Consider the following 12,149-nt stretch of genomic DNA (forward strand, 5'->3'; position numbering starts at 1 on the left):
CCGCATCCTCGCTAATCATGAGTTATAATTTCGCATAACCTCACCAACATAAACTTTCAGTTTCATAGATTAGCGAAAAGGTTAATGTCAAGAGAGGTTTTGGACCCGTGTAATGTCATAGGAAAATTAATGCTAAGACCGGCCTTTTTAAAATAAAAAAATTCGTTTCTTGAGTAGGTCATATCATAACGAGAGTAGGGTTATGTAATTTCATCGTGAAAAACGACACCTGCTTGTAACGTAATGCTCTGGGTAATAAGTAACCTGAGAATAAATGGAGCTGTTTTTCTCTTGGCTAGTCTCGAGCCACCCGCTCTGAATTAACTCGAAAGAATTGTAGCCGAAAAACCGTTTCCTAATTTTTTTAAAAAGCCGGAAAAATTAATACCTCTTTCGATAAATTAGACTTTTTCCGACAATTCGATTCGTTAATATACGACGAGTTTGAATAGCGGCGTTGATGAGATGAGGTTTAAACTCGAGTCAATAGCAAAGTCAGCACTCGACTCATAATTATAAAGCACTAAAAGCTCGCCAATCGCTTTCGAGGATCACTCGTAAAACGGCGATAATATCCACACACTAAGAATGCTGATGAGAATTTTTTTAAGAGGATGTCGCCCTTTCCTATACTTGAATTTTAATATTTTAAGCCCTAGGAACTGTCACACGCAGCAACGACATATGCCACATGCAAATTTTATTACATATTCGCATTGAATTTATTAAATCAGTAACGTATTTAAATTTTATACACTTGACCGACAAACACACTATTAAAAAAACGCGATTCTTCTTTCTTAAAAGATTCTTAATTTACTCGCAAACACCACATGTGAGACCACTTTAACTCGAAGTCTTTATTAAAGCGGGAAAATTGAACCATTCGACATAAAACTTTACAAGACGGGCACTCACAGCGGAAGTGTCAAATTAGCTCTGAAAAATAAACTTGAAAAGAAAAGGAGAAAAATACACAAGATATGGTGCCGCAATATACAGAATACATAAGCTTGATACACTTTACGCCATTTTTAAACGAAAAATTATTATTAAATTACAGTATTGCAACAAACAACGAAATGTAATAAGTAATAATAACTTTGAACTTAATGGTCTAAGTAAGAATTAATTTCTTGTGAAATAATGTGTTTGTTCGGTGACATGGAGTCGTATGTCGGTAACTCCGGTTCTAATAACTATAAAGTTGTCGTTGCAACTCCCATTAAGTTGGCACACACATGAAGTTTTGTACACTACCTACTCCATAATAGAAATATCAAAGTTTTGACACGTACTTATTTTAACGCCAGTGTCTGCTTCTATATAATCTCACGAAGGAAACTTTAGCGTTATTACGATGAATTTAGCGAAGAACGCTGTTAAATTAGCAGCATGTATTTTGACTTGTTCTATACTAGACGTTACAATAGGTTTATCCACGAACAATGAGGAGGAATTGGAGAACGAAAGAAAACCTGTGAAATTAACAATGAAACAAGGGCTGGTAATGAATCAGGTTATTGGCACTTACACACTGAACGATCCTCAGGATCCTCTGTGCAGAAAGCACAGTGAAGAGTATCGAATTGGACTTCGAGCCATGGAAAGTTGGGCCTTACAGAGTAAGTCGATAAAAAATTAAATTAAATAAAAATGTCGATAACAAAATTGCTTTATTTTGTTTCAATCTAAAAACAAAACATCGTGCTGTTTGCTTCTCTTTAGGTTTCCCTAATAGATCCTTGGAAATTCTCTTTGTTTATTAAACAAATACAAAATTGTGTGTATTCTCTCGATAACAAAATAGTTCTCCCTGAAGTCGTTTCATGAGAAAACTATTACAATACCAAAGAAATATCCAGACTCTGTGTAAATAAGCGCATCGCGGAGGTAATGTATCGAAATAAACCAGCGACTTTGTACATTTTAGTGTTTGATTCATCTTCAAAATTGCAATCTGGTATCTTAATGGGAAACTTGGTAGAATACGGCGCTTTCAAGCAATGCTTAAGGATTTATAAGGCGACACCAAACGGACCTATACGTGGCAAACATTGCACTTTTCGGATCATTCTAGGAGAGAGAATACTCAGAACCGTAATGGGATTCCACAACGTTTCACAAAAGGTACACAATTAAAAGAAATGTTTTGTACTCGGTTTTTTATTATTATTATTAAAAACAACTTCTTTATTTTGTACATTTTGATCTGATTTTACAAATCATAAAATAAGAGTATTTGTATGCAAGAGCAAAGAATATTCATTTCAATGATTTCATCAATATTTATGCATGCTGACATGTGTGAATTACGATATTTTGATCCTCTTTTTTACAAAACGAAAATTGAACTACTTAGTAGTCCTGATCTTAATGAAAAAATTAAAAAATAAACTAAAGTTTGCAGTTACAACAATAACTTTTTAAATAATTCGTTAATATTGCACGTGCGTTAAAACGCTATAATTACAGAAATAATGTAAAGATGTAAAAAGCGGGTTTGTGTCTATAAACAAAAATTCTCCCTTTGCCATCAAATTTCCAATTGACCCAAACCTGAAAAAATTGTGGCCGCTTCAAAATCCTCTTTGTGTCAATTAAACCTCACTCAACGTATCCATTAGCGAAATCACGTCTTTAAAATGTTTCTTGCAGCGTTTCGATCTGTTGAAAAAGAGCATAATTGAAGGCGTGCGTTTTATGTGGTCTGTCTGTATCCCCGATTCGTGTCCGTCATCGGACGTTTTCCCCCATTTCAACAAAACAATATCCGAATTGGTTCACGGATTAGATATAACAGTAACGTTAGCGGAAGAAAACTGCATGACTTTATCGACCCGTCCCGAATGGAGTTCAAAGGAGTATTCGTTTTTGTGAGAATTGGCGCACTTGTGGCAACGTTTAATCCAATTTAACTTTTCAGGATTTTAGCAGCTTGTATAATCTTCGGCGTGTCGGTCTGCACGATTATTGATCTGGTAAAACGCGACAGTAATCATTTCGTTAAAATATTTTCGGCGATTTCTAACGGTCAGAAATTGCTCGCGAGAAAAACCAATCACGAGTTGAATTGCTTGCACGGAATTAGATTTTTGAGCACTTGTTACGTCATGTTTGGGCACAGATTCATGACGGGGATGCTCTTTCCCTCAATTAACTCCTTGGAACTGATTGACGTAAGTCATGACAAGAATTTCGACAAATTTAATTAAATTCAAAGCGTGATTCGGATTTTTTTATAGTGGGTGCTTGAATACACAAGCACGCTTATAATTGGAGGGACAGTCTGTGTGGATTCCTTCCTTTTTGTCAGCGGAATGCTCGTCAGCTATGGTTTCTTTGAAAATGTTACAAAAAATAACAGATTTAATGCAGTGTTGTTTTACGTTTATCGCTACATAAGGATCACTTTACCGCTCTCTGTTGCGGTCATTCTTTATTCCACTTTTATACAGTATTTCGGGGAAGGGCCTTTATGGCGTGAAACCTACCAAGCCATGCAGCTACCCTGTCAATACTTCTGGTGGAGCACTCTTCTTCATATACAAAACTACGTCAATCCACAAGCTTTGGTCAGTTACGAAGAAAATCAATATTACTACCATTACAACTCACCAGTTTGGATAGATACCTTTTCCGCTGTTTTCTATTATAATAAACAAACAGTTCATTTAAATCCCAAAATAAACAAACTACTTGCATTAGTATAAGTGCACAAACAAATGCTTATCAAATTTCTCATTTCTAACAAACGTATAGGTACCTAATGGAAATTAGAAAAATATTTATATAAAAAAAAATATTTCCTAAACTCGCACATGAAAACTTAAGCCTGAATATTTACAATTTTCAGTGCATTCCTCAAACCTGGTACCTGACTTGCGAAATGGTTTATTATTACTTTTCTCCAGTCATTCTTTACCCTTTGTGGAAATTACCTAAAGTTGGGTGGGTAATTTTGGCGTTAAGTTACATCGCTTCAGTCGGAATTAATTTTTCGTTGGCTTGGACTCAAGAATATCCAGGAGGGATGCCTTTAACGTAAGTTATTTTAGTGAATTCTTTAAATTTCAAATTAATTCGAATTTAATCTTCACGCTATAAAAATCTTAATTCTTCTAATTGACTTGTTTTTTCAGGAGTCAGCTTTTTCATACTGAGTATTTTCAGCGCCATTATATAGCTCCTCACGTCCGTGCATCTCCATATATAATAGGATTAGGTTTTGGTTATACGATATTCAAAACAAAAGGGAAAAAAATATCCCTGGGTTTATTTTGGAAGCTACTCGGCTGGATAGTGGCATTAATTTTTCTGTTGTGTGTTGTTTTGGGTTCACACGTATTTCAGGAAGAAAATCACGACTACAACCGTTTAGAATCGTCGCTCTACCTTTCCTGTTCTCGATCGGCATGGGTTTTAGGGATTGCCTGGATTATATGGGCGTGCGTTCAGGGCTACGGAGGTAATAAAAATAATTTTTTTTCGCGCTCGTTTAATCATGTTTCAACAAAACACCGGTAAATCTTCCCCAACAATACCGAAAAAATTTCATCAACTTGTTTAATGCTACCTTTTTTAAGGCTTTGTAAACGACATTTTATCCCTGCACGTTTTCCGCATACTGGGCCGACTCGGTTACGGCATTTTCCTTTTTCATATGTGCTTTCAGTTTTTAAAGGACGGATCAGGCCAAATGCCGGCCTATTTTTCAAATTTCCACATGGTAAATATTCCGAGGGAGTAATTTACACATTATTAACGCTTTACGTTTAAGCTGTACGACTGCTTCGGAGATTTAGCGATAATGATAGCCGTCGGAGCACTTTTCGCCCTCTGCTTTGAATATCCCTGCTTAACAATTGAAACTCTACTCTTCGAAAAAAATCCAAAGAAAATTTTATTCAAACAGACTATCTCCAATCTACCATGAAAGCCGATTTTATGCACAAATGTCTGTAATGTACAATAAAACCGGCATGCTTTTGTCGTTTCATACAATACACACGCTTCTACCACAATTTGCACGTTTTATTTCTTTTTAGAAATACAGTCCTTATTATAGATTGTTCCACATTACCAAACCGAAACTCTCCAAACTAATTATTATTTATCCCTCGTGGTTAAATTAAAAACTTTTTACAAATCAAAAAACCAAAACTTTTTAATTGCATTTACAAAAGACCGTCAAAAACATAAAAAACGCTTTAAGAAAAAAAATTAAGTTACACAAAAATACGGTTTAGCTTTTAAAAATGCGGAAAAATATTCAAGTCAATTATTATTAATTGTACCAATTTATCAAATGATAAATGCACATTTTAAAAAATTTTACAATGATAGAATGTTTAAGAATTTGTTTATAAATTTATGCTTTTATTTTTATTTTTTTGTTTTTACAGTTATTGTGCTTTAGAATTATTATAATCGCCGAATAACAAATAAGTTAACTGTCATGTAAAACAATTTTTCGATCAATAAACTAACCAATACCAAAGTCAGTATTCAGTTACTTTGAAGATAAATAAATTTAAGTGAGTAAATCAGAATTAGACCAAAGTTGTCCTAATATTCTCGTACTCTGCCAGTTTTGTGTAGCCTTTGTTGAAAATGTTATTTGTGTCATTAAAACCAAAGATGATATTGTGTAGCGAGTGAAACATTAACGACTCCATACATCATTGATTTTTCTTTTCATAGCTGTTTAAAATGCATGTGTACTTCATTAGACTACAATGTGGGGCAATGTTGAATACATTTTGCAAGTCAAATGGGACCTCAGCAACATGTGCGCGGATACATTCTGAAATACATTATGCAAATAGAAATATTTGTAAGAATCGTGTGACCTATATATCATGTTACATTTATTAATAAAAAAGCGTCAATAGACTTTTATAAGCCTGTGGCAATTTTCGAAAAAACTGCGCAAAGCTCAAGAAAATTTCATTAAGAATTAATTAGTACAGTAATTAAATTTTCGCACCGAAGCCTGTTGTGGGAGAGTACAATTTGATTATACAATTCGCGAGCTTTGAAGACATTTTTTAAGTCCGGTGTAGATATTATTATCTGTTTAATTTATTTAAAAGGAGCTCAAGTCGCTTTTTCAATAAGTAATAAATTAGGGGCATTTTCGTCTGACGATGTTAATATTCTTCACGGCATGATAAATCCTTTTCTTATTCGCGAATGAATGATAATGGAAAGTACTTCAAACAGAAAGGGAGATATTCTAATCTGGTCTCGACGGATTCGAGTTGAAGACAATTCGGCGCCCCCGAAAATTTGGTCATATCACGGAAAAGCGACACGTCAAACGAAAATGGAAGGTAAATTAGCTTCCGAATCTGAACCGGGAAATAAATCACGTGGGAATCATCCGGGGTCTCTCCTTCGAGACTTCCCGCCACAAATCACACTTTAAAACTTTGCAAAACATGCGATACAAGCTTCGATTTTTTCATAATTTTAAAAGCTCGCATAACAAGCGAAATTTTAGTAAGGACGTTTCCGCGTTTCATACTACATTTATCTAAATGTTGCAGCTGTCAAGTGGGAAATGTTTTGGAAAAACTCTCATCACGAGTGAAAGATAAGAGGATTCTGTAACCTTGTCGTGATAAAATTTAGTTGTATTTTCTTTAATTAAAAGAATTCAGTTCAATTAAAAAGTTTTCGGCTGAAATACACCACGTCCTAATCATAAAAGAATTTTACGAGACGCCATTTAACAGGCAGCAATAGAGATAACTGATGTTCCTTGCAATGAAAGGTTTTATTGTTCCAAAGATAGTTTCCTACCGGAATTACAGCAATACACCTAACCAAACTACTCGCGTTTATAATGAAATCAAGCAATTTATTTTTGTAACGTTAAATTAAACGCCATAAACTCGATTATTCAGTTTAAATCGAGCTGTCACAAACCATTGAAATTTTAAAAGCGGAGCTCTTGATTTTCGGACCACATTCATCTGAATCATGTAGCGTCCAAGAGGGACAAATTTCGGAAACTGACTTTCATCTGGCATAAAATTATTTAAGTAATAAAAACCCTAATAAACACTTTATACAAAATAAATTCTCAATGAACAAACGTTAGTATACTTTCTTAATGTCACACCCTTCCAGATTTCCAAATTTCTTGATGAAACTTGCAGTCCCAAAAATATCTTTTCTCCAATATTCGCAAACATTATAAGTGACTTCGATTCCGGTTTTCTTGTATTGGTTACTCAAAAACTGATAAGCGCTTGTAGTAAACTACAAGATTGTAAACCAAAGTTAACTCTGCAATGTTTGTTAAAAACCCACTTCGAGTTTATTGCCATCCAAGTCCTTCAATAACACAAAAGATATATTCAGATAATGATTCGTCCTGTTGTATTTTCTAAACAAAAAATAACCATCTCTTACTAAACCCTTGTCATAATAAACCAATTCAAGTTTTTCGTAATCGACAATATACTCGTACTGAAAATCAATCTAAATTTAGATTTTATTGATCGGAAAGCACTTACAGCGATACTGAACATGCACATGCAAGCCACAAACAAGTAAAGTAACATTTTTCAGTTTAACTGAATTTAAATTATTTATCGCTATATATCCTGAAAAGATAAGAATCGCTCATTACGGTAGCATGTAGTGAAAAACATTAAATGCAGCGTGACCAATTTTAAATTTATGCGACAAAACGCATTTCACACGTAAACGGAAATCTTGGCTTGGATTTCAAAAAAGACAAGTAGTATTTTTTCAACTTGCAAGCAATAACACTTTTCTAATTTTTGTTGCAAAAATCTTTTTAAAAATTTTAAGAAAATAAACAATTTTTGACTAATAATTTCGCGCACTTACAAAAACAGAAAAAGTTGTGGAGAATCACTACGCCCCTCTGTTTGTTCCCTATTTCAAAGTAAATCTATTAAAAAAATTATTAAATATAGCGTAACAAATTTGTAAACTGTTTCATTAGAGAGTGATTAAAACATGTATGTTTACCATGTTTTGATTGTGATAAATCCAGAACAATTATAAGTGCGGTTTAGCCACAAATTTATTGTTTTGTAAAGTAACTAGGTAAATACTAAACCACGATTAACATCCATATTCATTTTATTAACTACCTAACATACGTTCAATGATTTAGCTCAAATTTGTATGTTATAAACCACTGAAACTTTAACACTAAACTCCTGAATTTCGCATCACATCCATTTGTAACTTCCTAATGGTAAGTTTTGTCAGGCATAAAATTGAACAAACAGTTATGTCTCTCTAAACACTTTTATGAAAGAAATTAATCCAACTTTGAAAAATTCACATATTTCCTAAAACAAAAGCTGGTCCTAAATAAAAAAATGCGCATCCTTTGCAACTCTCTCACAACAAATCGATCCAAATTTATCATAGTCAAGAGTTTATACATACTAAAAATTATTTTTTTTAATTTAACCACAACTGCAATACTTTTCTGATTAACTATTTACCTGTGGTGCTGAATTGAAATTCCTGCTGCGAACAGAAGAAAAAATTGATTCTTTATGTATACAAGAAAACTGCCACCAAAAGTTTTAAAGAGGGATTTAGAAGTTACGAATAAAAATTAAAAACGGTACAACAAGTAGAAACCATAATGATTTTTTTTATGATTTTTTCAATTCATTATAAGTTCTTAAATCCAAACAACTCTAATTAATTCATTTTTGCACGAGTTTGAATTAAACTCGCCACCATGTTGTGCTCAATTTTCTCATGCTTTTTTGTCTCTTTTTTACTACATGACGAATTTTGAAATCATTTGAATTTATTTTCGTCGGAAACGACTTTATAGGCTCGTTTCGCGCAATATTTTAACACGCAACTTCTCGTATAAAATTAAGACGTGATAAACATCAACCGAAATTACCTGAAATTGAGGTATTATCACTATTGACGTAGTTAGAAAACTAGAAAACGAAAAAAAAACAAACAAAATTTTTGTAAAATGTGGTGCGTGTTTTGATAATGTATTTTTGTAATTCCCAGTCCAGCACAAATTATTTAATCACGTAGTAATAATTTTTCAAGCAGGATAAAATTAGCTGAATGATAAGGATCGGCCATTAGAGAGTAGAATGAATAAAAACTGAGTTTTGATAATTTTAACAAAACGTTTAGGGTTTTGGTTTAAATTATTCAATAGTGAGAGGGTTGAATAGAGGATTAATTGGCCGGCCTGAATTTAGAAATGGGAACTACAAGTTGAACAAGACTTTGTATTTCAAATGGGTCTTAATTGAAGGTAGATTTTTGACGTGTAATCAGATTTAACTGGTCTAATTTAGCGTGAAAATAAATTGCAAAGATAAGCATCGACCACAAATGATGAGTATTTAGTGGAAGTAGCGATTTCCTTTACTTAACAGGCGGCCGAAACAGAAAATGTAATCGTTTGGGAGTTTTTCGGGTCAAGGTAAGTAATGTTTCCAAGTTTAATCCAAGCTTCATTACTATTTGATGACATAGAAAATGCGAAATGTAATAAAAAGAAATGAACCGAAATATATTTACATGCATGCGCAACATCGGTCTGTCTCGGGAATAAACTACATTAAAGTTGATTATTTTTGCCAGGAAATTGTGCTAATGATTTATTAAAAATTCGTTACATTTCGCGTCGACGTAAATGGAGAGTTTGCCATAATTAAACAAAGTTTATCCTAATGAATTTACGCCTTTATCTCCCGTTTCTGATCAATTTTTCACCGGAAAAAAACCTCATTTACAATATTCCAGGATTTACCGAGCGCAAATACGTTGGTTTGCTCACAAACGGTAAACAGTGGCATTGTTCAGTAAACAATTTCTATTTCGAACACGCCTCAAGTAACTAAATCCGTTTCTAGCGCGGGGTAATCCAAGTCTTCTCAACACGTGTACAACGTTATATATCCACAAGATCTCGACGGTGATTAGCTCTTTAAGGTCATCTCGAGGGTCCTTTGAACTTCGGAGTTGTTAAGCTTGTGGGATATCAGTGGTCCCCTGCAAATTATCTTTATGGATGCATTACCGGAGACCCGAGCTTTATTCTTTAATTTTAAGTCCAAAAAACGACACCCGAAATCCCAAAGGACATTTTTAAAACCGACTTCGCCACACACAAAAACTCAACCGAATAGAAATGGGGCGATTTATCGATTAACTTCGTTTACATTATTTGATAAATCAATTTTCACGCCGCACCGAAACGAGACAAGTTTACAATAAACGCGGCCTTTGATTTATTGCATCGAATCCCGAAAGCAATATTTAGGTATGCAAAATTCGTTTTTTGAATAAATTTTTTCCTTTCTTTTGTTTACAGCAATAATTACGTACGTTGTAAGTCTAATGGCTCAGGTAACTTTTCTTATTTCTTCCTCTAATATTTTTTATTCCATTTAATTTAATTTTTTTCAAAGTTGTTTAGAGTTTCCATTGACTTATTATTTTTCTGTTTCAAAGTAAGTAACTAAAAGGTTTAACTTTTGTTTGTATTGCATTTTTTGAGTAGCTTTTAGCATGAGTTGAGATCTGATTGCCTTTATCATCGCCCGTAATCCAAGAAATATTTCTTGAAAACAGTATTTAATTTACAAATTTGGCTTTGATCTTGAGTATTTTTACTGTTGAAATTATTTACACGATCGTCCAGGTAATAAGACAAATTTTGGGTGTTTTCCCCCTTATCCGAATTATGCTTATCAGACAGACTTGTTTGTTTAAATTCCATGTTACATAATTTAAATTGATCGGAACAATTCAACCGCACCCACCAAGTATGAATATGAGGCAAATTAATATCGGTTTGTTATTTTAGTATACAGGGTGATTTTTAAATAGACCGACAAAATTTTATCAGAGCTTCCCAAGGATAAGCGAAGATTAACTGTACCCTTTTTACGTTTATATCTTTTAGGGGCGAAACCCCCTTGATCCGTGCCACTTACGGCGTTCATGAATTGTTGCAATGATCAAGTACATTTTCATTACGTTAATACCATGGTTTCCACTACCTGTGCTAATACTATTTACAAACACATCAGTGGCGTACGCTTTACCTCAAAAATAACTTTAATAAATTTTATTTGGAGAACTATTAAGCAAAGAATTTTTTTCATATTTTTTCCAGCATGTACTCATTTGATTCTACCAAGGATAAAATTTTGTCGGTCTATTTAAGAATCACCCTATAACAAATAACCTTGTAAAAATAAATACAAATTTCTCCTGTGGCTAAAGATAAAGCTTTCGTGTCTGTAAAGAAAACAGCAAGGTGTTGGTAAAAAGGCTTTGACTAAGTAGTATTCTAGCATCAACCTGTCGTTTCTAATGAGCAACTCCGTCGTCTTAATTATAATGTTATAATGAAGTTAGTTTGTAATAAGCAGAGTTCATTTTGCGATGGTTTCCGGCAAGCCGGACCGGAAAGTCTCTTCTTCTTGCCTCGTCTTTGTCACAGTTTTTTTTCGTATAATTTCCCAACCCGTCTCAAATAAGGATCCAAGCTTCAAATCGGATATTTACAGCTGCTTCTTTCACGAGATTCCTCCTATGCAATGCTCTGCTGAACCAATAAATTGACTTACCGCCCTCCGCATCCGAAATTATGATATATTTCGTATTTTCGCCCTCGGAAATATTTTTTTCGCCGACTTCACCTAATTGCTAAACCATCTGTGTCTTCTCACGTGCGAGACGTCACGTAAGACGCTTACGTACAAGCATGAAACCACTATGACTTTAACGAGACCAGACATGAGGTGGAAATCTTAATAAGGACACGAACAACTTGGTTTTACACAAGTACAAAAATTTTACTAAGTAAAAGCCAATTTTACGCGCTTGTTTAACTCCGAAAAGGATTTTTATCAATACAAACGACTTTGAAATGAGTTTACGAAGACATCGTCATGATACAAAAATCAATACGGACGTGCTTTACATTTAGATTTAACTTTACCGCTCAGATTCATAAGGGAATTTCGACAACGATATTAAACATTTGCTTACACTACACACGAATTGCTTTATTCGCATTCGTTCCAATTATCCACGACAAGACGGCACCAAATTACGTGCACCCAAAAATTATCAAAGAACGGATATCGGAAACT

The 12,149-nt window shown here is 33.9% G+C and overlaps 2 protein-coding genes across 2 annotated transcripts; one reads left to right on the forward strand and one right to left on the reverse strand.

The window, feature by feature from the left end:
• Positions 1–1,300: 1,300 nt before the first annotated feature.
• Positions 1,301–5,008, forward strand: LOC123005440 (nose resistant to fluoxetine protein 6-like). Its single transcript, XM_044399195.1, has 9 exons — positions 1,301–1,625; positions 1,934–2,130; positions 2,659–2,876; positions 2,927–3,179; positions 3,246–3,575; positions 3,857–4,044; positions 4,143–4,468; positions 4,587–4,729; positions 4,781–5,008. The coding sequence occupies exons 1-9, from the start codon at positions 1,361–1,363 to the stop codon at positions 4,934–4,936; spliced, it is 2,076 nt and encodes a 691-aa protein (XP_044255130.1). The 5' UTR covers positions 1,301–1,360; the 3' UTR covers positions 4,937–5,008.
• Positions 5,009–6,884: 1,876 nt separating this feature from the next.
• LOC123005668 lies at positions 6,885–7,574 on the reverse strand. The gene is made up of 4 exons (XM_044399515.1): positions 7,527–7,574; positions 7,321–7,479; positions 7,114–7,269; positions 6,885–7,061 (listed from the first exon to the last, which is right to left on the reverse strand). The coding sequence occupies exons 1-4, from the start codon at positions 7,572–7,574 to the stop codon at positions 6,885–6,887; spliced, it is 540 nt and encodes a 179-aa protein (XP_044255450.1).
• Positions 7,575–12,149: the final 4,575 nt, after the last annotated feature.

Source organism: Tribolium madens, unplaced genomic scaffold, assembly GCF_015345945.1.
Source record: "Tribolium madens isolate multiple individuals breed KSU strain unplaced genomic scaffold, Tmad_KSU_1.1 Scaffold_20;HRSCAF=117;Tcas5.2_LG4, whole genome shotgun sequence".
NCBI classification, from domain to species: domain Eukaryota; kingdom Metazoa; phylum Arthropoda; class Insecta; order Coleoptera; family Tenebrionidae; genus Tribolium; species Tribolium madens.

Coding starts and splice junctions, on each gene's coding strand:
- LOC123005440 (XM_044399195.1), top strand. CDS start 1,361: ATGAATTTAGCGAAGAACGCTGTTAAATTAGCAGCATGTATTTTGACT. Junction 2,877..2,926: donor TCAAAGGAGTATTCGTTTTT/GTGAGAATTGGC, acceptor TTAACTTTTCAG/GATTTTAGCAGCTTGTATAA. Junction 3,180..3,245: donor ACTCCTTGGAACTGATTGAC/GTAAGTCATGAC, acceptor ATTTTTTTATAG/TGGGTGCTTGAATACACAAG.
- LOC123005668 (XM_044399515.1), bottom strand. CDS start 7,574: ATGTTACTTTACTTGTTTGTGGCTTGCATGTGCATGTTCAGTATCGCT. Junction 7,480..7,526: donor TGTGCATGTTCAGTATCGCT/GTAAGTGCTTTC, acceptor ATTGATTTTCAG/TACGAGTATATTGTCGATTA. Junction 7,062..7,113: donor AAGGGTGTGACATTAAGAAA/GTATACTAACGT, acceptor AGTGTTTATTAG/GGTTTTTATTACTTAAATAA.